Consider the following 23809-nt stretch of genomic DNA (forward strand, 5'->3'; position numbering starts at 1 on the left):
CAAGAGAGGAAAGCTGAAGTTCCATGGTCACTCTATCTTGGTCTTTGAGGATTATCCACCCAAAGTTGTCGATCAGCGAAAGAAGTACAGCGATGTCATGTCGAAGCTCTTCAAGCTAGGTCTCAGACCTGCCCTGCGGTACCCGGCCAAACTTTCCATCAAGGTGGAGAAAGGCAGGAGATCCCTCTCCTCGGTCGATGAGGCTAAGGCATACATCGTGACCCGGGCCGCAAACTGCAACTTGGGTGTTGAGCCAGCTACTGAGACGGCAAACAGCTAACGTAACTTGCTACACGGTAAGGCTAATATTAGCTAGCTAGCTAACACACCTTAACTTTCTCGGAGCAGAGTAACATTAACATTAATATACATCTCTCCTAACTGATCTACCAGCCCAAGCCTTCACGTTGCGCTTTAAAGTCAATATGTACAATCCCATGCGTTGATGTTCCTCATATTCACAGCGTTTGTTGCTGTTTTGGTTTCCTCTAAAGTGAGATTAGCTACACCTGGCTCTGATACACACGTGACATTCTTGTTATTGTTTTGGTCTCGTATTGGCCTAATTTCTTTTTACCCCGCGGGGTGGCGCTGATGTGCCTCTGAAGTGGTCCGAAACCTGACTGCTAGTTGGGACCTCTCCTTTTTGATAGGAGCTTTTACGTTTCCGTGGGACTCATACGCCCATCGGGGTGACTACGCGTGACATTTGGTGGGTTGTTGGCGGTAGGGGGGAGGTGCGTGAATGGTTATTTTTCCTCGCCATGTCATATTCATACATTGACGGGGATTGATGCGATCCTGTGCAAAATGGAAGCACCTTTTTCCAGTATGTATGGTACAAGTGTGTGTGAATGGGAGTGTCCATGTATGAGTATTTACTATTTGAATGCCATCCCAGCAGGCAACCCTGACTACCTTCATATATTATTTTATGGGTTTGAAGACCTTGACACAGTTGGAGATTTACAGCACTGTATTGGTATTGAGAATAATATAAACTGCAATGTTTATGACCCTGAGCAATTAAAGTCCTTATATGTTCTTTATAATTACTCATTTTTACATTTGAATATTTGAAGCCTGTATAAACATCACACTGATTTAGCCTCTCTACTTTCCAATATGAGCTGTATGTTTTAATTTTCTTTTTTTTTTTTAACTTTATTGCCTGTATTGAATCGTGGCTTTCTGACTCCTCATATATTGATTTGTTTAGACTAAATGGATACAATTTACATGTAAGAAATAGACCCAGTGGAAGAGGTGGAGGTGTGTGCCTCTATGTCCAGAACAATCTTCATGCCAACGTATGCAGCATCACCCTAGAAGATGATCTCTGTGAATCCTTTTTCATGGAGATCAACAACAAAGGAAAAAAGTTAATTGTTGGAGTACTCTATCGTCCTCCTGACTCACCTCTTGACACTTTTCTTTCCAAATTGGATGAACTATTACTCAGTCTAAATAAACTAAACAAAAACTGAATTCTTCTTGGAGACTTTAATATTGATATCTCCAAAGACGATGGAGCAAAACTGAACTTTATCAACACGTTACATTCCTCTTCCTTCTTCCCCACCATCAATAGGTTCACTCGAGTCACAAATGCCTCAAAAACAATAATTGATACCATTATTACCAACATCCGGAATACAAAGCTTGTGACAGGGGTGGTGCAATCCGACATCACAGACCACTTTCCCATAATACTATTCTTTGACTCTGGCAAAACTCTTCCCCACCCACCTCCTAAAGGTAAAACCAAAATACTCAACAATACAACTCTACAACACCTAAATAATAATCTGCTTGCCAGGCAATGGGACTCTGTGTTTAATTGCACCTGTCCCGATGTTGCATATGAAACCCTGATTAAAATGATTCAGGAGGCTATTCAGGAAACAATCCCTGAAAAAACTATCAAAAATCATACCTCAGAAAATAATCCCTTGATTACAAGGGGGATCTTAAAGTCCATCAGACAAAATAATAAACTCTACAAATGTTATATTTTGAACCTTACCACTGTCAACAAAGAAAAATACACAAACTATAGAAATAAATTAACTCATATTATCAGGAAAAGTAAGCGCAACTATTATTCTGAACTACTACAAGCATCGCAGGGGGATTGTAGGAGAACATGGAACGTGTTGAATACTGTTCTCAACAAGGGACATAAGGCCCCTGTTGTTCCGGATACAGGGTCCAATAGGGCTGATCTTGCCAATAGTTTTAATACCTTTTTTGCTTCTATTGGCGAAAACCTATCTAGTAAAATAAGTCAACCCCCAGGGTATTCCTTTAAAGAATTTTTATCAGGCAGCTACCCCAGCTCCTTTTTCATGCAGCCAACCGACATCAATGAGCTTTATACGATCATTATGGACCTGAAGTCATCACATACAGCTGGAGTGGACGGGATATGTAGCAAAATCTTGAAAGCCATAGCTAATGTGATCACAAATCCTCTTTGTCACTGTATAAACCTGTCACTTAGTGCTGGCATTGTACCCAAAATGTCCAAAGTGGCAAAAGTAATTCCAATTTTTAAATCAGGTGATAAAAATTATATGAACAATTATAGGCCAATTTCAATTTTACCAACATTTTCAAAAATATTTGAGAAAGTGGTCTATAGCCGACTGAATGGCTTTCTAGAAAAACTAGATATCCTTGTCCCCTCCCATTATGGTTTTCGTAAAAAAAGCACCAAGAGTCATTGACTCTTGGAAAGAGTATCGAAGAAGGAAAATGTGGTATTGGCATTTTTTTGGATCTGTCCAAGGCCTTTGACACAATAGACTTTGAGATCTTATTGTATAAGCTATACCACTATGGTGTCAGAGGGGTACCTCTTGATTGGTTTCGTTCTTACCTATACGGAAGGCAACAAAGTGTATGCGTCAATGATCATAATTCACCCTGTACGACCATAAATTATAGGGTTCCCCAGGGATCCATCTTGGGGCCTCTCCTTTTCATCCATACATAAATGATTTTATAAACTCCTCCGAAACTTTTCATAAAATAATTTTTGCTGACGATACAAATTTGTTTACCTCACACAGGAGCCTACACAATCTACAAGTAACTGTCAATTCAGAGCTTGTGAAAGTGGATTCCTGGTTCAAATGCAATAAGCTCTCACTTAATGTTAATAAAACACATTTTATTTTATATCGTTCTAATAAAAACCAGATAAATACTGAGCACTGCCATATCAACATCAATGGGCAGGAAATACAGAGAGTGAACTCCACAAAATTCCTGGGGGTCATCATTGACGAATACCTCAATTTCAAATGTCACATTAGCCATCCGTTAAACAAATTATCCAAATATGTTGGCCTGTTCTTTCACCTTCGTCATTATCTTCCTCTTTATGCTCTACTTACTCTATATAAAACTCTCTTTGAACCACATCTAAAATACTGTAATGTCATCTGGTGTAACACCTTCCCTACCTACCTTCACAAATTAGAATCCATGCAAAAGAAAATCATACGGGCCCTGTCATGGTCCAAGTTGAATGCCCCCACTCGACATCAATTCCATAATTATCATCTCTTAAGACTGATAGAGTTCAATATTTATCACAATGCTTGTCAAACCTATCAAGTCATCCACAGGCTGAATCTTAAGCTCTGTAGCTTGGTTCCTATCTATCATCCCCAGCATGCCCACAACACTCGTAACTTAGAACTGATATCAGGTAAACATCGTCTACTGGCTTGTACTGCTCAAAGTGTTGTATGCAGGGGACCAAAGATTTGGAACCGGCTTGATGAGAGCCTCAAGATGCTGTATTCATTCTCCAACTTAAAAAATAAACTGAAAACGTCCCTATTAACCACCTATCTCTATTGCCTCATGTGGGGTTGACTACTGTTGGGTTTTGCATGGTTGAATGAATGTATGTATGTACAGTGTGTGTATGCTTGCTTTAGTACTATTATCTTGTGTTTATCATATAGCGTTTTTTTTTTTGTTTTTTTTTGTGCTTGCCACCATGTTTCATCATTCCATGTATATACTGTCCTCTGGACCCCCTGCCAAAAGCTTCTTCTAGCTTATTTGGGGGACCTTTCACTTACCAATATCCTTAAATGATATTCACTACTATTGTAATTGTTCTATGGTATTGTGAATAAACTTGAACTCACTCATAGTCTTGAAACTTCATTGTACTCTGCAAAGGTTCAAGACATACCGTGCGAGATGCAGCCTGAGAAAATTATGTATGTGTTTAAACAACAGATACAATGTACTGTAAACATAGAACATACTATATGTTACTGTCGTTACTTCATTCATCATGGTGGCTTTTTCTTTTTTGTGTTGTGCGTTTGTATTTGTTTTCTTTTACATGTATACAATAGCACACATAACATTTTGAGTTAGTTCTAGTCGACAGATTTGTAATGTCACATACAAAATAATTTAAAGAAATGTTTTTACTGTCTTAACTTAGCTGCTGACAAATCCATTTGCGACACATTAGTTCCAAAACAACTGTGTCCTGCAAATTTGACAAGTAAACAAAGGCATCTTTGTCACAATGTGCTGTCCTTGTTAACAGTTAATGTCTCTAATCAGTCCGCCTCCATGGCGGCAAAGAAAGTACTTTTTTTACAGGTAACATTATCACTGGAGGATGAGGGATAGCTAAACATGCTCCACTACACACGGTAGGAGGATACAGAAAACCTTAGCTAACCGCTGGACTGAACCTCCTAGTGTGCCGGTTTTGGCCCACAGTGCCTATGTTTGACACCTGATTAACGTATTTGTATGATCCTGTACTGCGCCTTATGTTGCACATTGTCTCTTTACAACCAGGTGGGGGCGCTGTTCCGCTAGTGGCATCTTGTTTCCAACACTGCTGTTATGTAAAGGTAAAACGTCATTATAAACTACACTGTACATGGTCTGTGGTTTTACCTGAGCAACGTCAAATCAGGTATGTACAATAATTGGACATATATTTACCATTTTTTAAGATTCTGGTATAATAATTTGTCATTTCTCATCTGTCAACGCTGCTGAGGAACAAGACGCTTGTAAATCGAGAGTTTTGAGATTGAGGCTTAATCACTTCCAGAAAATGCATTTGGTCAAATTCAGCTAATTACTATGTGCCTTTTGATACACTCAGTGATAATTACATAAATGGGGTACTCATCCAAGAAGTTGTGTGCTTCTCCTGGTGAAGCACTCTTCCAGCCAGCTAGACATATTAGCTTGGAGAATTGCACGGAAATGTGCCCATCATTCATAATCCCTATGTAAAACAGGAACACAGATGTCTTTCTTTTTTCATGCATTCTAAATCGGAAATAAATGCTAACAAGTGGTGGCTAACAGTATAGCTAATAGGATTCATCTATCCTGCCTAAAAAGGCTTCTAAAAACATCTAAAAACTGCCAACGATACTCCACTTACATGCTGTGACCGGCATGGCGTAGTGGGTAGAGCGCCCGTGCCAGAAACCTGAGGGTTGCAGGTTCGCTCCCCGCCTCTTACCATGCCGTTGTGTCCTTGGGCAGGACACTTCACCCTTGCCCCGGTGCCGCTCACACCGTTGAATGAATGATAGGTGGTGGTCGGAGGGGCCGTAGGCGCAAATTGGCAGCCACGCTTCCGTCAGTCTACCCCAGGGCAGCTGTGGCTACGAAAGTAGCTTACCACCAACAGGTGTGAATGAATTTTGAGTTAGTTCTAGCCGACAGATTTGTAATTTCACATACAAAATAATTTAAAGAAATGTTTTTACTGTCTTAACTTAGCTGCTGACAAATCCATTTGCGACACATTAGTTCCAAAACAACTGTGTCCTGCAAATTTGACAAGTAAACGAAGGCATCTTTGTCACAATGTGCTGTCCTTGTTAACAGTTAATGTCCCTAATCAGTCCGCCTCCATGGCGGCAAAGAAAGTACTTTTCTTACAGGTAACATTATCACTGGAGGATGAGGGATAGCTAAACATGCTCCGCTACACACGGTACGAGGATACAAAAAACCTTAGCTGGAAACAAGATGCCACTAGCGGAACAGCACCCCCACCTGGTTGTAAAGAGACAATGTGCAACATAAGGCGCAGTACAGGATCATACAAATACGTTAATCAGGTGTCAAACATAGGCACTGTGGGCCAAAACCGGCACACTAGGAGGTTCAGTCCAGCGGTTAGCTAAGGTTTTTTTGTATCCTCCTACCGTGTGTAGTGGAGCATGTTTAGCTATCCCTCATCCTCTTTATCACGGTTAACCATCCTAACATATCGCCAACTCCAGGCCTGACCGTGAATATTACATCTGTGTGGTCACTCATTGGATCCACTTTCATTCACTCTTTGTTTAACCTTTCAGCTAATATATTATACTGACATTCTAGAGCTAACCTGGTTAATATACAATTATCATTATTATTTAAACAACCCGCAATATTGGTAATTCTGTTTTATTTTGCTACATCGACACGCAAATTATTTTGTCTACCCTTTACATTTATTTAACATGTTCTAATAGATATATATTCTTACACTGTGGTTTACTTTTTCTGTTGGTATTTGACCTAACTGCTGACCTACTTATCTCTTGGTTGGTTACTGTTATTCCTTACCCACACATCCATGATGGTATACACGTTCATGCATGGGTGTGTGTGTATGTGTGTATACATATATATATATATATATATATATATATATATATATATATATATATATATATATATATATATATATATATATATATATATATATATATATATATATATATATATATATATATATATATATATATATAGGTGTGTGTATATATGTATATATACATGGCACCACTTGTACTTTATGTTACTATATGCTTTTTGAGTTGTTTAAACTTTATAATCTATTTTTCTCGCTTTCTGAAGTTATCTTAGTGCTGGGTACTATGTTTTCTGAGGGAATATATTGCAGTTTTGATGCACTTTAAAATGTTCTGACTCAGTTGGAGCCAATCTGTGGTTCTCGGGAGGTGGAAAAAACCGGAAGCCGATATGGATACGTCCACGCAGGCGCAAGGACAGCGCACTGCCGTGAAAAGGACACTTAAGGTTCAGTTTCGACAATGGGGTTCTCAGGTCGTGGGACGATGGCCCTGTAGGTGGTTCCCAGGTTTAACCCACCTGGCATTGTTGTATGTTGTTGTGTCTGCGAGTATGTGTGAGTGTCTGTTGTGTTTTCTATATGTATGTGTTTTTATGGGTTTGTTTATCTCCTCATTCCTTCCTCTCACGCTTCTGTTTCATCCCCTCCTCTTACCAGTACTCTCTGCAGTTCCCAGTTATCATGCATCAGCCCCCCTCCTGACCTGCTTGTATACATCAGCCCGTTCTGCTCTCCTAGTTGGACATGGTGAGGTATGACAAGCACCAGTAATACACTTAGATTTGTTTCATGGAACGTGAGGGGGGTGGGGAGCGCCACTAAAATAGGGAGGGTCTTGACCCATTTGCAACACCTCAAAGGAGATATATTTTTCATTCAGGAGACCCACCTTCGCAACAGAGAGATTTCACGACTTAAAAGAGGCTGGATCAGCCATATTTTCCATTCAAAATTCAACGAAAGGGCCAGGGGCACAGCTATCCTTATTCGTAAAAATATTTCGTTCGAACTCAATCAAGTTGTAGCAGACCTGGCTGGTCGTTATATTATTGTGTCCGGAAAGCTGCAAGGCACCCCAGTCATACTCGCTAGCGTTTATGGACCCAACTGGGATGACAGTTCTTATGTGACCAAATTGTTTACATAATTTCCGAACATTGGAAACCATTTTATCATTATGGGCGGGGACTTTAACCTGGTGCAGGATCCTGTACTGGATCGATCATCTAACAAACTGGCTCCCTTATCTAATTCAGCCAAAACGCTAGATACTTTCGATAAACAGTTAGGTCTTACAGACCCGTGGAGACATGCCTCCCCTACAATTAAACAATTTTCCTATTTCTCCCATGTACATCACACTTACACTCGGATAGACTTTTTTCTTCTCGACAATAGACTACTTTCCAAAACCAAAACATGTAATTACCATAGTATTGTAATCTCGGATCATGCCCCCACCTCAGTAGACATCAATATGGACACTCAACCTAAACCCCTTAAACAATGGCGATTCAACTCAGCCTTATTAGCAGAAGACCGTTATAAGAATTTACTACAAGATCAAATTAAGTGTTTTTTCGAATTGAACGACTCACCAGAAATCGGAAGAGGTATACTATGGGAGGCATCTAAAGCCTATATTAGAGGTCAACTTATATATTTTGTTTCAAACCTAAATAAGACAGAGACCATTCAAATCACTGAGCTGCTCCGCAAGATTAAGGATCTTGACGATAAATACGCTTCAAACCCAGACCCGACACTATATAAAGAACGCCTTCGCCTACAAACTGACTTTGACCTTATGTCTGTCAATAGAGCGAAATTACAACTGCTCAAATCCAGACAACGATTTTTTGAATCTGGGGAAAAAGCTGGCAGGCTCTTAGCCCACCGGGTCAGGGAGGAACCATCTTCGAGACTAATCACGTCTATTCGCACTAACACAGGAGAACTACATACTGATCCAGCTAAGATTAATGAAACATTTGCTGCATTTTATACAACATTATATACCTCGGACTGCCCCCCTTCCTCAGATGAACTGTTTAGCGATAAAACATTCCCCCAGATCAGGGGTCGGCAACCCGCGGCTCCGGAGCCGCATGCGGCTCCTTGACCACTCTGATGCGGCTCAGCTACATACATGCCGACCCCCCGATTTTCCCAGGAGACTTATGGATCTCAGTGTCTCTCATAGATTACTCCCAGGGAAAAAATAATCCTATTTACACTCTAATTACTAAATAGAGGGCGGGCCCTAATTGCGCTGCAGTAATTGTCCTCTATAGCATTTACATACAGCGTGCCAGTCCAGCCACATGTTGCATGTTGTTATTACTTGCACACACAGGGGACAGCAAAGAATACTTACTCATCAGCCACACAGCTTACACTGACGGTAGCCGTATCAAACAACTTTAACATTGTTACGTTACAAATATGCGCCACACTGTGAACCCACACCAAAAAAGAATGAAAAACACATTTCTGGAGAACATCCCACCGTAACACAACATAAACACAACACAACCATTACCCAGAATCCCATGCAGCCCTAACTCTTCCGGTCTACATTATACACCCCCGCTACCACCAAATCCCCCCACACATCAACCCCCCCCCCCCCCCCCTCTTTGTGCGTTGGTTGAGCGGGAGAGTTAGGGCTGCATGGGATTCTGGGTATTGGTACAGGTCAGTGTAAGATGTGTGGCTGCTGAGGTAGTACGCCTTGCTGTCACTTACGTGAGCAAGCTGAAATTGTATTCTACGTGTGGTTGAGCAGGTACACTGCTAGGGCAGACTGCAGAGGGCGCCAAATGCAGTGTCATCACACCCTGGTATTCGGTAGTTTCCCGGGTAAAATGAGAGGGTTGGCAAGTATGATGCTATCAAGCGCCATTCATTCAAAACTCGCGGGCTGCACTAACATCAAATTTCCACATTAAAGTGCGTGCCGGTGGCTCCCATTACTTTCTTTAATTTGTGAAACTTGCCAAAATGGCTCTTTGAGTGGTAAAGGTTGCCGACCCCTGCCCCAGATAGAATGTGGGGCTGCGAGGGGCCTGGGCCAGCCCATTAGTGTCATTGAGATTACAGAAGCCATCAAATCATTACAGAGCAATAAGTCACCCGGCCCGGATGGCTTTAGTGCAGAATATTACAAAACTTTCTCCAGTGTTCTTGCTCCGGCTCTAAGAGACATGTATAATGAAGCTTTTCTGCAGCATCGCCTCCCAGAAACCTTATTGAGGGCCACCATTTCTCTCATCCTAAAAAAAGAAAAAGACCCCCTGCTTTGCAGCAGCTATAGACCAATTTCGCTCTTAAATGTAGATCTAAAAATTATATCCAAGGTTCTCGCTCTCCGGCTCCAAAGGGTGATGCCTTCCATCATCTCGTTGGATCAAACAGGTTTTATGCTAGGCCGGCAATCCTCACACAACACTCGGCGCCTCCTAAACATTATCCATTCGCCAAACCCCTCGACCCCGGAAGTGGTAGTATCCCTCGATGCGGAGAAAGCCTTTGACAGGGTTGAATGGGAATATCTATTTGAAGTGATGGGTCGGTTTGGTTTTAATGAGGATTTCATTCTCTGGGTTAAACTTTTGTACTCGTCCCCAGTAGCTTCGGTACGTACAAATAATACGCTATCCGCCCCAATTTTTCTTAAAAGAGGCACTAGACAAGGTTGCCCGTTGTCTCCATTACTGTTTGCTATTGCGATAGAACCCCTTGCTCTTTGGCTGCGCGCGGAGGCAGGCTTTAAAGGTATCACCCGGTCGGACACGCTGCACAAAGTCTCGCTTTATGCGGATGACCTGCTCTTGTACATCTCGGACCCTGCTCGCTCACTCCCGGTAATATTTGACATTCTGGAGCGGTTTGGCACACACTCGGGTTACAAACTTAACTACCAAAAAAGTGAGCTGTTTCCGATTAATTCCTTAGCTAAACAGTTACCATGATCTTTAGCGGCATTGAAATGGGCACATGACGGGATTCATTACTTGGGAATCCTTATTACTCCGGCTATGTCGGATATGCTCCGGGCAAATTTTTTACCTCTAATTGAAAAGATGGAGAAGAACTTTGCCCGCTGGTCTGTTTTACCACTATCTCTCGCTGGCCAGATCAATCTGATCAAGATGATCACTCTGCCTAAATTCCTCTACCTTTTTCAACATATCCCCATATTTATTACTAAATAATTTTTCGATAAATTAGACAAATCAATATCCACATTTTTATGGTGGGCCGGATCGGCCCGAATCCGCAAGTCGGTCCTACAATCCCCCAAATCTGAAGGAGGGCTTGCACTCCCCAATTTTAAACAATACTATTGGGCGGCTAACGTACAGAAACTCCTATACTGGATGGATGGAGGCTCTCAGACCCTCCCGGCCTGGGTATCCCTTGAAACGGCGATCCCACACTCCTCATTGCATTCTTGCTTATGCTCATCACTCCCTTTCCCATTTAAACTTGAAGGCGCAAACACCATTGTTTTGATCTCCATTAAAATATGGAACCAGCTACGTAAACACTTGGGTTTTCAGGGCCCATCCATATTGACCCCGCTACTTAAAAACCAATTATTTAAACCTTCCCGTACTGACCCCGCATTCATGACTTTGCACGATCATGGTATCACCACTGTGAAAGACCTCTATGCAGACGGAGTGTTCTCATCCTTCACTGAACTCTCTTCCAAATACGATTTGCCGAACTCCCACCTTTTTCGTTTTTTTCAGGCGAGGGACTTCGTAAAGAAACAGTTCCCACACTTTCCGAATCGTCCTCCGGAAACTCTTATAGATACATTGCTATCTTTGAGCCCTAATCATAAAAAATGTATCTCTGTGTTATATACCTCTTTAAGTTCAGTTGCTCCAAACTCTCTATCAGTGATAAGAGCCTCGTGGGAGAGCGATCTTAATACCAATATATCCGACCAACACTGGGACTCTGCCCTGAAACTGGTTCACTCCTCCTCAATATGTGCCCGCCATAGTCTCATCCAATGCAAAGTAATCCATAAAATTCATTACACTAACTCAAAACTATCCAAAATCTACCCCACTGTTAGCAATACCTGCAATAGATGCAAACAATCTCCGGCCGATCATGTCCATATGTTCTGGTCCTGCTCTAAACTATGTTCCTTTTGGGAGGACATTTTTGACACGATCGGAAAAGCATACGGTCAAAACTTTCCCCCCAACCCATTATCAGCCATTTTTGGCGTATGCCCCGATAACATGTGCCCGGTATCACTAAAACGCGCTGTTGCTTTTACGACCTTGCTGGCCAGGCGATTGATCTTGTTTAATTGGAAGCTGGCTCGCCCCCCATCGCACGGCCGTTGGATTAGAGAGGTTCTCTACAATCTAAAACTAGAAAAACTTAGGTTTTCGCTAAAAGGCTCGGCTCAAGCGTTTGAAAGCTCATGGAGTCCTTTCTTGCTGTATGTCAACTCTCTTGATTTATCCCCAGACGCAGATGAGGAATAATCTCCCTTTTATTTATTATTATTATTTTATTTGAATTTAATTTAATTTAATTTTAATTTTATTTTTTCCCTTTCTCTCCTTTCAGCCTGTTTGTCTGTCTCTGGCCTCGTATGTGTGAGTGTATGTGAGGATGTCTGTCTTTGTCGTCTTACTTGTTATATGATTGTGCCATATGTCCCTTGTTGGTGTGACCTGAGTGGAGTGGGAGGGTGGGTGGGGATTTGGGTTTTAAGGGAAAGGGTGTGAATAATTTTCTGACTTTAAAATTGTACTGTTTCGACTTGCACTTTTTTCTGTATTTGAAAATGCCAATAAAAAAAAGTTGGATTAATATAGCAAAAATAGACTTAAAATAGCAAGTGAAAACCGCTAACATAACATCAGGAGCTTGTAGAATAACAGCACAATACCATGGGATCTAATTATGTGTATTCCACTTATTAATAACACATCATAAAATAGGTTGTCCATCCATTTTCTACCGCTTGTCTCTTTTTGGGGTCGCGGGGGGTCGCTGGAGCCTATCTCAGCTGCATTCGGGCGGAAGGCCTGGACAAGTCGCCACCTCATCACAGTAAAATAGGTTGTTCATCATAAAATAGGTTGTTAAACATGAATAAATAGGCAAAGATGACAGTTTATAACAATAACACAATAACACTTGAGTTTATACCAATATGAGTAACATTTTCCTTTGGGGGATAAATAAAGCTATTTTTAGTCTTTTATCAATAATACAAGTATTAATTAAATCATTAGTTGCTAATTATACTCTGTTTACACATTACTTAGTATGTTGTACTGTTATTATAATGTATTTATTAGATTACTGTCATTTCCGACACATTAAAATCTCTAAGGAATGTCTGAGATTTTATAAATGTTTTGTTTTGAAATTAATCAATGCATAAATAGTTGTGATAAACGTGAAATTGTGATTATTACTCAGACTATAATTTTATAGACAAAATCCATCATTGTTGCTTCCCTACTCTCAGGTTACGGCTGCTGTCTGTTCATTGATTTTGCATCAGTGGTCTTGTTCACCTCACAGCAGATGAGATGTGTTGCAGGTGTGTGGGTTGTCCTGGCTCACATAAGCCTTGTAGTTTCAAGTGGTCCTTTAAACATTGTTTAGTTTGAGAGGGGGCAATTGAGTGTTTTGGGGATGATTGAGTATTTCTTTAGCCAAACGTTCCTTTTCCTCATGATGACAGCATTTCAGCCACATCTATGTGACTTCACGTTATATTCCACAACAGAAGATTCTGTTTTTATTGGCTGGTCAATCCCGCCCGCAATAGGGCCCGACTATATGGTAGTAGGGGCGAGCAGCTACACTACAGCTAAGCAAACAATGGCCCAAAAGCTAAACATATGCAAAACATGTCCTTAATTGAACAATATTGCAGTCCAAAACAGCACATTTGTCAATATAAATAAGTATCAAATGGCAACTTGTCCAGGGTCCCGCCTTCCGCCTGAAGCAGCTGACATAGGCTGCAGCACCCCCGCGACCCCGAACGGGACAAGCGGTAGAAAACGGATGGATGGATGGATAATTATACAGTAGTTGCCTATTACTTACACTACAAAGTCTCTAAGGCAGAAGCGTATTAGAAAGTATCCAGTAACAATGTGTCTGCACCTTTCAACTTACTGTATCTTGACCTCAACGAGATTGTGCCCCTTCCCATCCTTGCACAAGGAACACTTTACTTGCACACTTTTGGGCTTATTTTTGGTTTGGTTTGCAGTCATTGTTTTCATATTCTATTTGCACTACAAAAGCACATTCTATTGTAATTTCTTATGTAATCTAATTTATTCATAGTTATTTCAATTAAACTGTGCTATTTATAACCTACTGGTTTTAATATCCTCTTCTATTTAGATGATGATGTACATATGCTCATTCTTGTGGGTTAAGTTTGATTCGATTCAATATTTGCGGTAGTAATATAATTCAATCTATTGATGTCCCGATCCACTGTTGCACCCCTACTTAGAATGTCTGCAAGATGTTTGTTAGTGGAGGCATTCCCAGGTTGCAAATTGAACTACGCCCCACCTTCTCCAAAAGTATGATCATTTATCTTTTTACAATGTACAATATCAAATATATATATTGAAAACACAATGTTTTCTTTAGTATAGTCATAAATAAATGTCATAAATAGATTCACCCGGTCACAATATTAGGTACACACTCTTAGATAGATACGGAGCTTAATAGAAAATGTTGCTTTTATCAGCATTTATGTCACTGCATGTCACACTTTGCCGTTATGTGCCAGCCAAGATTAGATGAAAATAATATTTTCTAATCTTATCTTGTTATTCCTCAAACCAAGTAGTAATGTCACAATGCACATCTTTTTTTGTGTTAGTTCAGCGGCTGATCCAATTTCGTCGTGGCCCAAATGTATACGGACAAACACAGAATTATTTATGAAACGAGAAGGAATATACGGGAGTTCCAGCTGCAGCAGTCTCAGTTGTGCGGGCTCAGCAGAGAGGGAGGAGGCTTACCAACATACTTACATAAGTATATCTTTCAATGTATGATGTCACTGATGCCCCACTGTCAAAAACATACTCCAAAACCCTCCAAACAGAGGCATCCTAAATTCCACGCCAAAATGCATTGACCTTATGATAAGATGCCATTCTTGCCAACCTTGAGACCTTCGAATTCGGGAGATGGGGGTGGGGGGGTTTTGAGGGGTTGGGTAGGGCGGGTTTGGTAGTAGCGGGGGTGTATATTGTAGCCCGGAAGAGTTAGGGCGGCAAGGGATTCTGGGTATTTGTTCTGTTGTGTTTATGTTGTTCTCCCGAAATGTGTTTGTCATTCTTGTTTGGTGTGAGTTCACAGTGTGGCGCATATTTGTCACAGCCTTAAAGTTGTTTATACGGCCACTCTCAGTGTGACCTGTATGGCTGTTGATCAAGTATGACTTGCAGTCACTTTCGTGTGTCTGCAGAAGCCGCATACAACATGTGACTGTGCCGGCACGCTGTTTGTATGGAGAAAAAGCGGTCGCGACGATAGGTTGAAGCGGACGTTAAAGGCAGTGCCATCATGGCACGCTCTTAACATTGTTACATTGTTGTCCGGGTGAAAATCGGGAGAAATCCGGGAGAATGGTTGCCCCGGGAGATTTTTGGGAGGGGCACTGAAATTCGGGAGTCTCACGGAAAAATCGGGAGGGTTGGCAAGTATGTAAGATGATTTGGCATTGTTTAACACATCCAACATTGCAACAACATTTATAAGTCAAAGAAGACAAAATTCATCTTAGGTCCCCTTTTTATCACTGAGCAACTCTATTATGCAAACACAGTTGAAAGAAAATCTTGCTGGAAAACATTCAAACACTCGTTGTTGCGGTACTTTCAACAGTGATATTCGGTTTTATGCCCCAAGATTTACAGGAAAATTAATTAGCAGCTGTTTTATCGTGCACAGTATGCACCAACGTATAACTCAACACATTCAGGACCTAGTGGCTAGAACTTTTTTTCTCCCCCATTCTATTCTGTCTAAATATATGCTGCCCTTTCTATCCCTTTATCGGTATATCTTCTCTATTTCCAACCTTACAGCGTTTAAACTCAGTCGAGGTGTTTTTGCAATCTAAACTAAATACAACAAATACGGACGAGAATAGCACTCGGAGAGCAGATCTCCGCCAGGCCTGTCTCCCAGAAGTAAAAAAAAAAAATCCTGAATCCAGACAGTGATCTCGATCAAAATGTCATCAATTGTTCCTTATACCATTTCTGACATTAAATGAAAGTTAGATTAAAAGCCAACCATTCCTTTTTTTAGTTATTTATAGCAGAATGAAAAAACAGAGTAAAGCCTCTTGTCAGTCATGTAGCTTTGTCTCTGTCCATTTAAGTTAAAGTTAAAGGCCTACTGAAACCCACTACTACCGACCACGCAGTCTGATAGTTTATATATCAATGATGAAATCTTAACATTGCAACACATGCCAATACGGCCGGGTTAACTTATAAAGTGCAATTTTAAAATTCCCGCCACACTTCCGTTCAAAAAACTCATTTGCATATGACGTATGTGCGTGACGTCACAAGAGCTACGGAAGAGGTTGGACCCTATCGGACCCGACATAAAAACCTGTGTTTTCGACAAAATTCCACAGTATTCTGGACATCTGTTGGTGAATCTTTTGCAATTTGTTCAATTTACAATGGAGACTACAAAAAAGAAAGCTGTAAGTGGAAAGCGGTGTGTTGCTGCGGGATGTAGCAACACAAAGACAAACACAACTGGTGTTGCATTGTTTTTATTCCCAAAAGATGGCGGCCAAACTTTACTATGGAACAAAGAAGTCAAGCGAACACGGTTGGATTGGAGCACACACACAAAGTACAGTGTATTATGCAGCGAACATTTCGAACAATCATGTTTCGAAGAGGGTCCCTTGCAAAGGGCAGCGATGGGCATCGCCACCACCCGTCGACTCGTGCTGAAGAAAGGTGCGAAGCCAACTATTTTCAACAGACCACGGCCATGCTTAAGTGCAAGTTCGACAAGTTCAGAGCACCCCACACCCTCCACAAGTGGACAGACTGTGCACATGAGGTCTGCATTTGCCAAAAGGGAAAGGAAGAGGGTAAGAATCTTGATTTCCAGTTTCCATAGTCAGACTACACTGTTCCAATATCCATTTCTTTGTTCTCAATTGTTGATGACTGATGATAACAACCAAACCTAACCCCTCCACACCCCGGATTGTAAATAATGTAAATAATGCAATGTAATTATCTTGTGTGATGACTGTATTATGATGATAGTATATATCTGATAGTATATATCTGTATCATGAATCAATTTAAGTGGGCCCCGACTTAAACAAGTTGAAAAACTTATTGGGGTGTTACTATTTAGTGGTCAATTGTACAGAATATATACTTCACTGTGCAACCTACTAATACAAGTCTCAATCAATCAATCAATCAAAACTCACACACACAGGCATAGACTACTCCAGTGGTTCTCAACCTTTTTTCAGTGTTGTACCCCCTGTGAACATTTTTTTAACTCAAGTATCCCCTAATCAGAGCAAAGCATTTTTGTTTGAAAAAAAGAGAAAAAAAAGTAAAATACAGCACTATGTCATCAGTTTCTGATTTATTAAATTGTATAACAGTGCAAAATATTGCTCATTTGTAGTGGTCTTTCTTGAACTATTTGGAAAAAAAGATATATAAATAACAAAAAACTTGTTGAAAATAAACAAGTGATTCAATTATAAATAAAGATTTCTACACATAGAAGTAATCATCAACTTAAAGTGCCCTCTTTGGGGATTGTAATAGAGATCCATCTGGATTCATGAACTTAATTCTAAACATTTATTTTGTTGAAGTATTATTCAATAAATATATTCATAAAGGATTTTTGAATTGTTGATATTTTTAGAATATTTAAAAAAATTCTCACATACTCCTTGGCATACCTTCAAGTACCCCCAGGGGTACGCGTACCCCCATTTGAGAACCACTGGTCTACTCCATGAACAATGAAATAAATTAACAATAAAATAGTCTACATATAATTATTGCTTCAAGTTCTAGTCAAGTTCTTCTGCAGTATAAAGTATCGTACATTTACTGACATTACTGTCAATAGTGTCAATACTGTCAATAGATTACAATAGACAATAATATAAAGTATTGTACATTTACAGACAATAGATCAGATCATGGCCAGTACGACTACGGCATCAGTGGCGGATGCGGTGGATGAACCAATGGCAATGGCACTAGATTTGCCTGATGAGGAGGGCGATCAAGATCAGGTTCGATTTGTTTTCCTAATCAATGTTCAAATGGATTACAGTTCAAGCCCAATACAAAAGTATTCATAATTTATGTAAATGAGGTATCCATATTACATGTAGCTGTTTCTCCATTTCCAGGGAAATACAAGAGAACAAGGATGCCAGACGGACTGGGTACCGATTGGGAGAGCACCAACAGCAATGACCAGTAGCAAGAGCACCCAAACAGGGAAAATACATCATAGATCAAAGGGTATGTCTATTTCGGTGATGAACGTGATTCTGCACATCACAGTACACATTGCACAGCTGCCTGTGCAGAGTAGAGTAGGCAGATAAATTAGGTGATTCAAAGACAATAATTAGTATGTGATTCTAGTTTAATTTTAACAGATTATATAAAACAACTTGTGTTTGATTTTATTGCTAGGACACCAGGTGACCCCAGAGATCCTCGAGAGGGTTAGAGCTCGGCTGGCCAGGGTTAGTGAAGTCCCATCGTCAAGTGTAGCAGCTCCATCTGACAGCCCCGAGATGCAGACTAACATAGCAACTCCAGGTGCTCCTGCATTGTTTGATGTAGGACCAGCATCAAGTCCCACTGCGCCTTTTGTTAGTGGTTCTTCCGATGACAGCTATGTGCCGAGTGAGTCATCGACATCGGATCCGTGTCAATCTGACGGGTCGCCAGATCGCCCACGTACTCACCAGATGCGTGAAGAGGGCTGCCACAAGGAACCGAAGTACATCATCTTTGAGTCGTGCCTCCAGAGTCTCGTCAAGTGGTGTCACCGTCCAGTCTGTGGCAGCCAGGACATAAGCCCTTCTTGGGATTGAAACGGTACACAGCTGACCATGACTCTTCAATGTGCATCATGTGACCAGAGGAGTAGTTGGAGCAGCCAGCCAAACATTGGCCCTTATGCCGCGGGCAACATCCTGCTATCTGCTGGCATCCTCTTCGCTGGCGCATCTTCTGGCAAGGTGTTGCAAGTGCTGAACAGCATCGGAGTGGTCACGTATGTGAAGAGGACATTTTTCAACCACCAGGAGCTCATCCTGCAGCCAGCCATCAAAAAGGTGTGGGAGGAACAGCAACGGACGCACCTCACCATGCTGCAGGTGGAAGGCCGACCCCTCGTCCTTGGTGGTGATGGGCGAGCAGACAGTGCCAAGTTTGGTACCTACACCACAATGGAGCTTGTGGCCAATGTGGTTCTCGACCTTCAGGTTGTACAGGTACGACCATATAATCTCACTAAAACACTAGTAACATAATAAGCAGAGAAGGGATTTTCCAGAATTATCCTAGTAAATTTGTCTAATAACATTAACCATTTCAATGTATACTAAGCCCCTTTTTCATTTTTTTCTTTGCTCATTCCTTTTCTGTTATATATATTTCAGAGCAACGAATGTCTTGGCAGCTACCATATGGAGATGGAAGGACTGAAGAGGATGGTGGAGCTGTTGATCAGCTGGGACCTGGATGTCGGGGTGCTGGTGACAGACCGACACAGACAGATCGCTAAATGGATTCGCGAAAACATGCCCAATACACGGCACTGCTATGACATCTGGCATGTTGCAAAATGTTAGTTGGATTATTTGTATGCATGAGAAGTTGTGAAGTAGTGTGTACATATTAGTGATCAGATGAATGCCATATTGTATTTAATCCACAAATTTCTGCTTTTTTCTGTTTGTAGCCATCGGAAAGAAACTGAAGGCCATCTACAAGCATAAGGACTGTGAAGACCTGAAGCCCTGGGTGCAAAGTATAATCAACCACCTCTACTGGGCAGCAGTGTCTACACCGCCTGGAGAGGGGGAACTTCTGGTTGCCAAGTGGAAGTCTGTGGAGCGACACATTCAGAACATCCACAAGGACCATGGCGACCTCTTCCCAATTTGTACTCATGGACAACTGCAACGGCAAAAGAAATGGCTCAAACAAAGTGAGTAGGCAAATAAGTTGCCCGAAAGCAGTGAGGGACTAGCAGTATTTTCCTGCACATCTTTTGAAAGTCAAAAAATTCAGATAAACTTGTAAGTAAATAACCAGTTTAAGTTGACTGGAACATTTTTGTTGAAACATTGTTCTATTTTAAATTTATGTTTAGGTTCACGCTCAGCAGTGAAACTGGAGGAGGTGGTCAACAACAAGTCCCTGCTGAAAGATATCGCCATGCTGTCGGGTGAACACCAGACTTCCAAGGTGGAGGCGTTCCATAGCCTTATCATACAGGTGAGAATTAGGCTGATCGCCTGTAGGTGGCGTCGGTGGTTACCACCTGCCACTAGGACTTTGGTGGCCAGGGAGCAAAATACTAGAGCATACTAAATGTAGCCTTGATACAGTCAGTGTAAGCAAGAGAATGTTAGAGGTCCAACATAGTGGCTAGGCAGTTAGAGGTCCAACATAGTGGCTAGGCATCTTGGTGAGAAAGATTGCAAACAATTCTGGCGTGGTGTTAAAATTAAAAACAAAACAGCTTCATTATTGCAGGAGATCAAGCTTTAATAGCTGACTATAAACAGTTTAATACACAAACATTTGTATTCAAATTTACAAACTATTTATAAATTTACACACACATTGTATGGACGCATGACTGAATAAAGTGTCTTTTATCTTATACAGTTCGCACCGAAAATGTATGTCTTCTCATACATCGGAATGCTGTGCAGGTATGTTTCCACACTAATCTAAGTGTCACTAGTGTGTGCCATACTTTAGTACTAATTATTACATTATTCTGTTACCACACCTAGGAACATGCTTGCTGGGCTGCACTGGAATGAAAACTCGAGCCGCCCTACAGCCACTACACAAGCGGGTGCTGAGCGCTATGCAGTACGCTACCCGAAGTATAAAGCAGGGGGCCATGTGGTCAAGAAAATCACGACAGAGCCAACATACCGTAAGTGTAGAGGACACAAAACATGTAAACACTTGACACTTTGTATCATGATAATAATGCTGTCAAGTTTCACTCTCCATGAGTATATTATGTTGTGAGCAGGAACATGTACAATTGTATTTTGCAGGCTGCGTAGAATACTTGATCAGGGAGGTTGTTGCTGGCTGCAGACAGACCCCTGACCAGAGAACACCAGTCAGCGTCACTGTGGATGTGCCTCCCTTCCTCTGCGATGAACTGGAGAAGCCAGACAAGGAGGAAGCCATCGCCAAGCACAGGAGTCGCTTCAGTAAGTGTTAACTGCCCTCCCAGTAACAGTTAGAGATGCTACCTCAGTAGAAGCATTTAAGTCCCATCTTAAAACTCATTTGTATACTCTAGCCTTTAAATAGACCCCCATTTTTAGACCAGTTGATCTGCCGTTTCTTTTCTTTTCTCCTCTTCCCCCCACTCCACACCCTCTCCCCCTTGTGGAGGGGTTATTCCGGTGACCATGGATGAAGTGCTGGTTGTCGAGAGTTGGGACCCGGGTTGGACCGCTCGCCTGTGCATCGGTTGGGGACATCTCTGCGCTGCTGACCCGTCTCCGCTCGGGATGGCCTCCTGCAGGCCCCACTATGGACTGGACTCTTACTATTATGTTAGATCCACTAAGGACTGGACTTTCACAATATTATGTCAGACCCACTCGACAAACATTGCTTTCGGTCTCCCCTAGAGGGGGGGGGGGGGGTTTACCCACATATGCGGTCCTCTCCAAGGTTTCTCATAGTCATTCACCGACGTCCCACTGGGGTGAGTTTTTCCTTGCCCGTATGTGAGCTCTGTACCGAGGATGTCGTTGTGGCTTGTGCAGCCCTTTGAGACACTTGGGATTTAGGGCTATATAAATAAACATTGATTGATTGATTGATTTCTTTTATTGATTAAGTACAGTGGCCATGTGGATTGTGTTGCAGTCACTGCACGTCTTGGAACCCCGTGTAGTCCATCGATGGGAATGTTGTCCTAATCTTATGTACTACACAAGCTGGTAGTACCACCCTTATCTCCTTTCCCAGATATCCCCAGCAGAAGCGGACAAACTGTCGATAGGCTGTGTGTCGTCTCCGCCTGCAAGTACAAAATAGTTGTTAGCAAATGATGGCAGCTGTTATTATCCGGACATGGATACACAGTGACTCACTGTTCTCTGAGATGCAAAAGACATTGTCATGCATTCTATTCATTTGTCATTTACTGTTGCAGTAAATTGTACATATTGTTGACATCTACGGTTTTATGTATGTAATACTTCTATGATATATAATGTCATGTACATTGTAGCACAGTACATTTCACAGAATAAGAATAAGATAAGAAAGTGCTCATTCTGACTTATCTTCCAAAGGTTGATAGAATTATTTAAACTTATTAGTGCCTCACTCATTTTGCTGTTGCTGCAGCACGCCATATTGCTGTTCGTAGGCGTAATACGCTGTCTGCAGCACCCATTCATCCAGACACACAGATGGAAAGCCAGGGTGGTCTATGATGCACGTCTCCACCCTCTCCTCCTCCATCGTTCTGGCCACTGCATCTAGCTCACGACAGCAGACACACTCAGCCACTGTCTCCATGTTCACACAGTTGTGACATGTACACCTGGAAATAGAAATATTCATAATATTTGTAAATCAATTCTTATTATGGACACCTGCAATCTGCAAACATGTGGAATAATTAATATTATCATTGTCTTGTTGTGGATCTTATTAATCTACATGCATATTTTTAGTATTGCCGGTATATGGAGCTGTGGCCCATAGAAATAATGGGTAATAACTAGGTTTGACATTGTGTCAATGATAAATACTTAGTCTATAGATAGGCCTGGGGTGTAATTTGAAACACTGACAGTAACAGTGCAAGACTAGGCCACAAGCTAAAACTAGTCTATAAATAAATAACATTTTACCATTCTGTATTCTGAAGGCGATCTATGTCGTGTGCTACTCCAGCATTGTGTCAATGATAGATACTTGGTCTATAGATAGGCCTGGGGTGTAAGTTGTAACACTAACAGTAACAGTGCAAGACTAGGCCACAAGCTAAAACTAGTCTATAAATAAATAACATTTTACCATTCTGTATTCTGAAGGCGATCTATGTCGTGTGCTCCTCCAGCATCAATAGCAGCAGCGTCCTCCTGACAGTCTTCGTCAGCTTCGGGTTCAAAGCGGTATGGCTCTATCCCTCTCACAGCTTCTGAATCGCTTCCAATCCCTACTAGTTCTTCACTTGCACTTTCCTCATCCAAAAGTCTTTCATCCTAGCTCAAATTAATGGGGAAATCGTCGCTATCTCAGTCGGAATCGCTCTCACTTCTGGCGGCCATCATTGAAAACAATAGGAAAGACTCAGCAGCCCCAGCTCTTGTGACGTCACGCTACTTCCGGTAGGGGCAAGGCTTTTTTTTATCAGAGACCAAAAGTTGCGAACTTTATCGACTTTGTTCTATACTAAATCCTTTCAGCAAAAATATGGCAATATCGCAAAATGATCAAGTATGACACATAGAATGGATCTGCTATTCCCGTTTAAATAAAAATATTTCATTTCAGTTGGCCTTTAAAGTACCAATGATTGTCACACACACGCCATGTGTGGTGAAATTAGTCCTCTGCATTTGACCCATCCCCTTGTTGACCCCTTGGGAGGTGAGGGGAGCAGTGAGCAACAGCAGTAGCCGCTCCCGGGAATCATTTTTGGTGATTTAAGCCCCGATTCCAACCCTTGATGCTGAGTGCCAAGCAGGGAGATAATGGGTTCCATTTGTATAGTCTTTGGTATGACCCGGCCGGGGTTTGAACTCAGGACCTACCGACCTCAGGGCGGACACTCAAACCACTAGGC

The 23809-nt window shown here is 41.6% G+C and overlaps 1 protein-coding gene across 2 annotated transcripts; it reads left to right on the forward strand.

The window, feature by feature from the left end:
• The first annotated feature begins 18832 nt into the window (after window positions 1-18832).
• LOC133648845 (uncharacterized) lies at window positions 18833-21631 on the forward strand. 2 transcript variants are annotated; one of them, XM_062045321.1, is made up of 7 exons: window positions 18833-19220; window positions 19398-19584; window positions 19700-19948; window positions 20114-20238; window positions 20635-20681; window positions 20766-20914; window positions 21042-21631. In XM_062045321.1, exons 1-7 carry the CDS (start codon window positions 18846-18848, stop codon window positions 21212-21214), a joined length of 1305 nt encoding a protein of 434 aa, XP_061901305.1. In that variant the 5' UTR covers window positions 18833-18845; the 3' UTR covers window positions 21215-21631. The 2 variants fall into 2 exon arrangements, with proteins under 2 accessions (XP_061901305.1, XP_061901304.1); XM_062045320.1 differs by having other exon boundaries at window positions 18833-19229; window positions 21042-21630.
• The last annotated feature ends 2178 nt before the right edge of the window (window positions 21632-23809 follow it).

The sequence above is a fragment of the Entelurus aequoreus genome, linkage group LG04 (assembly GCF_033978785.1).
Source record: "Entelurus aequoreus isolate RoL-2023_Sb linkage group LG04, RoL_Eaeq_v1.1, whole genome shotgun sequence".
Taxonomy (NCBI): Eukaryota; Metazoa; Chordata; class Actinopteri; order Syngnathiformes; family Syngnathidae; genus Entelurus; species Entelurus aequoreus.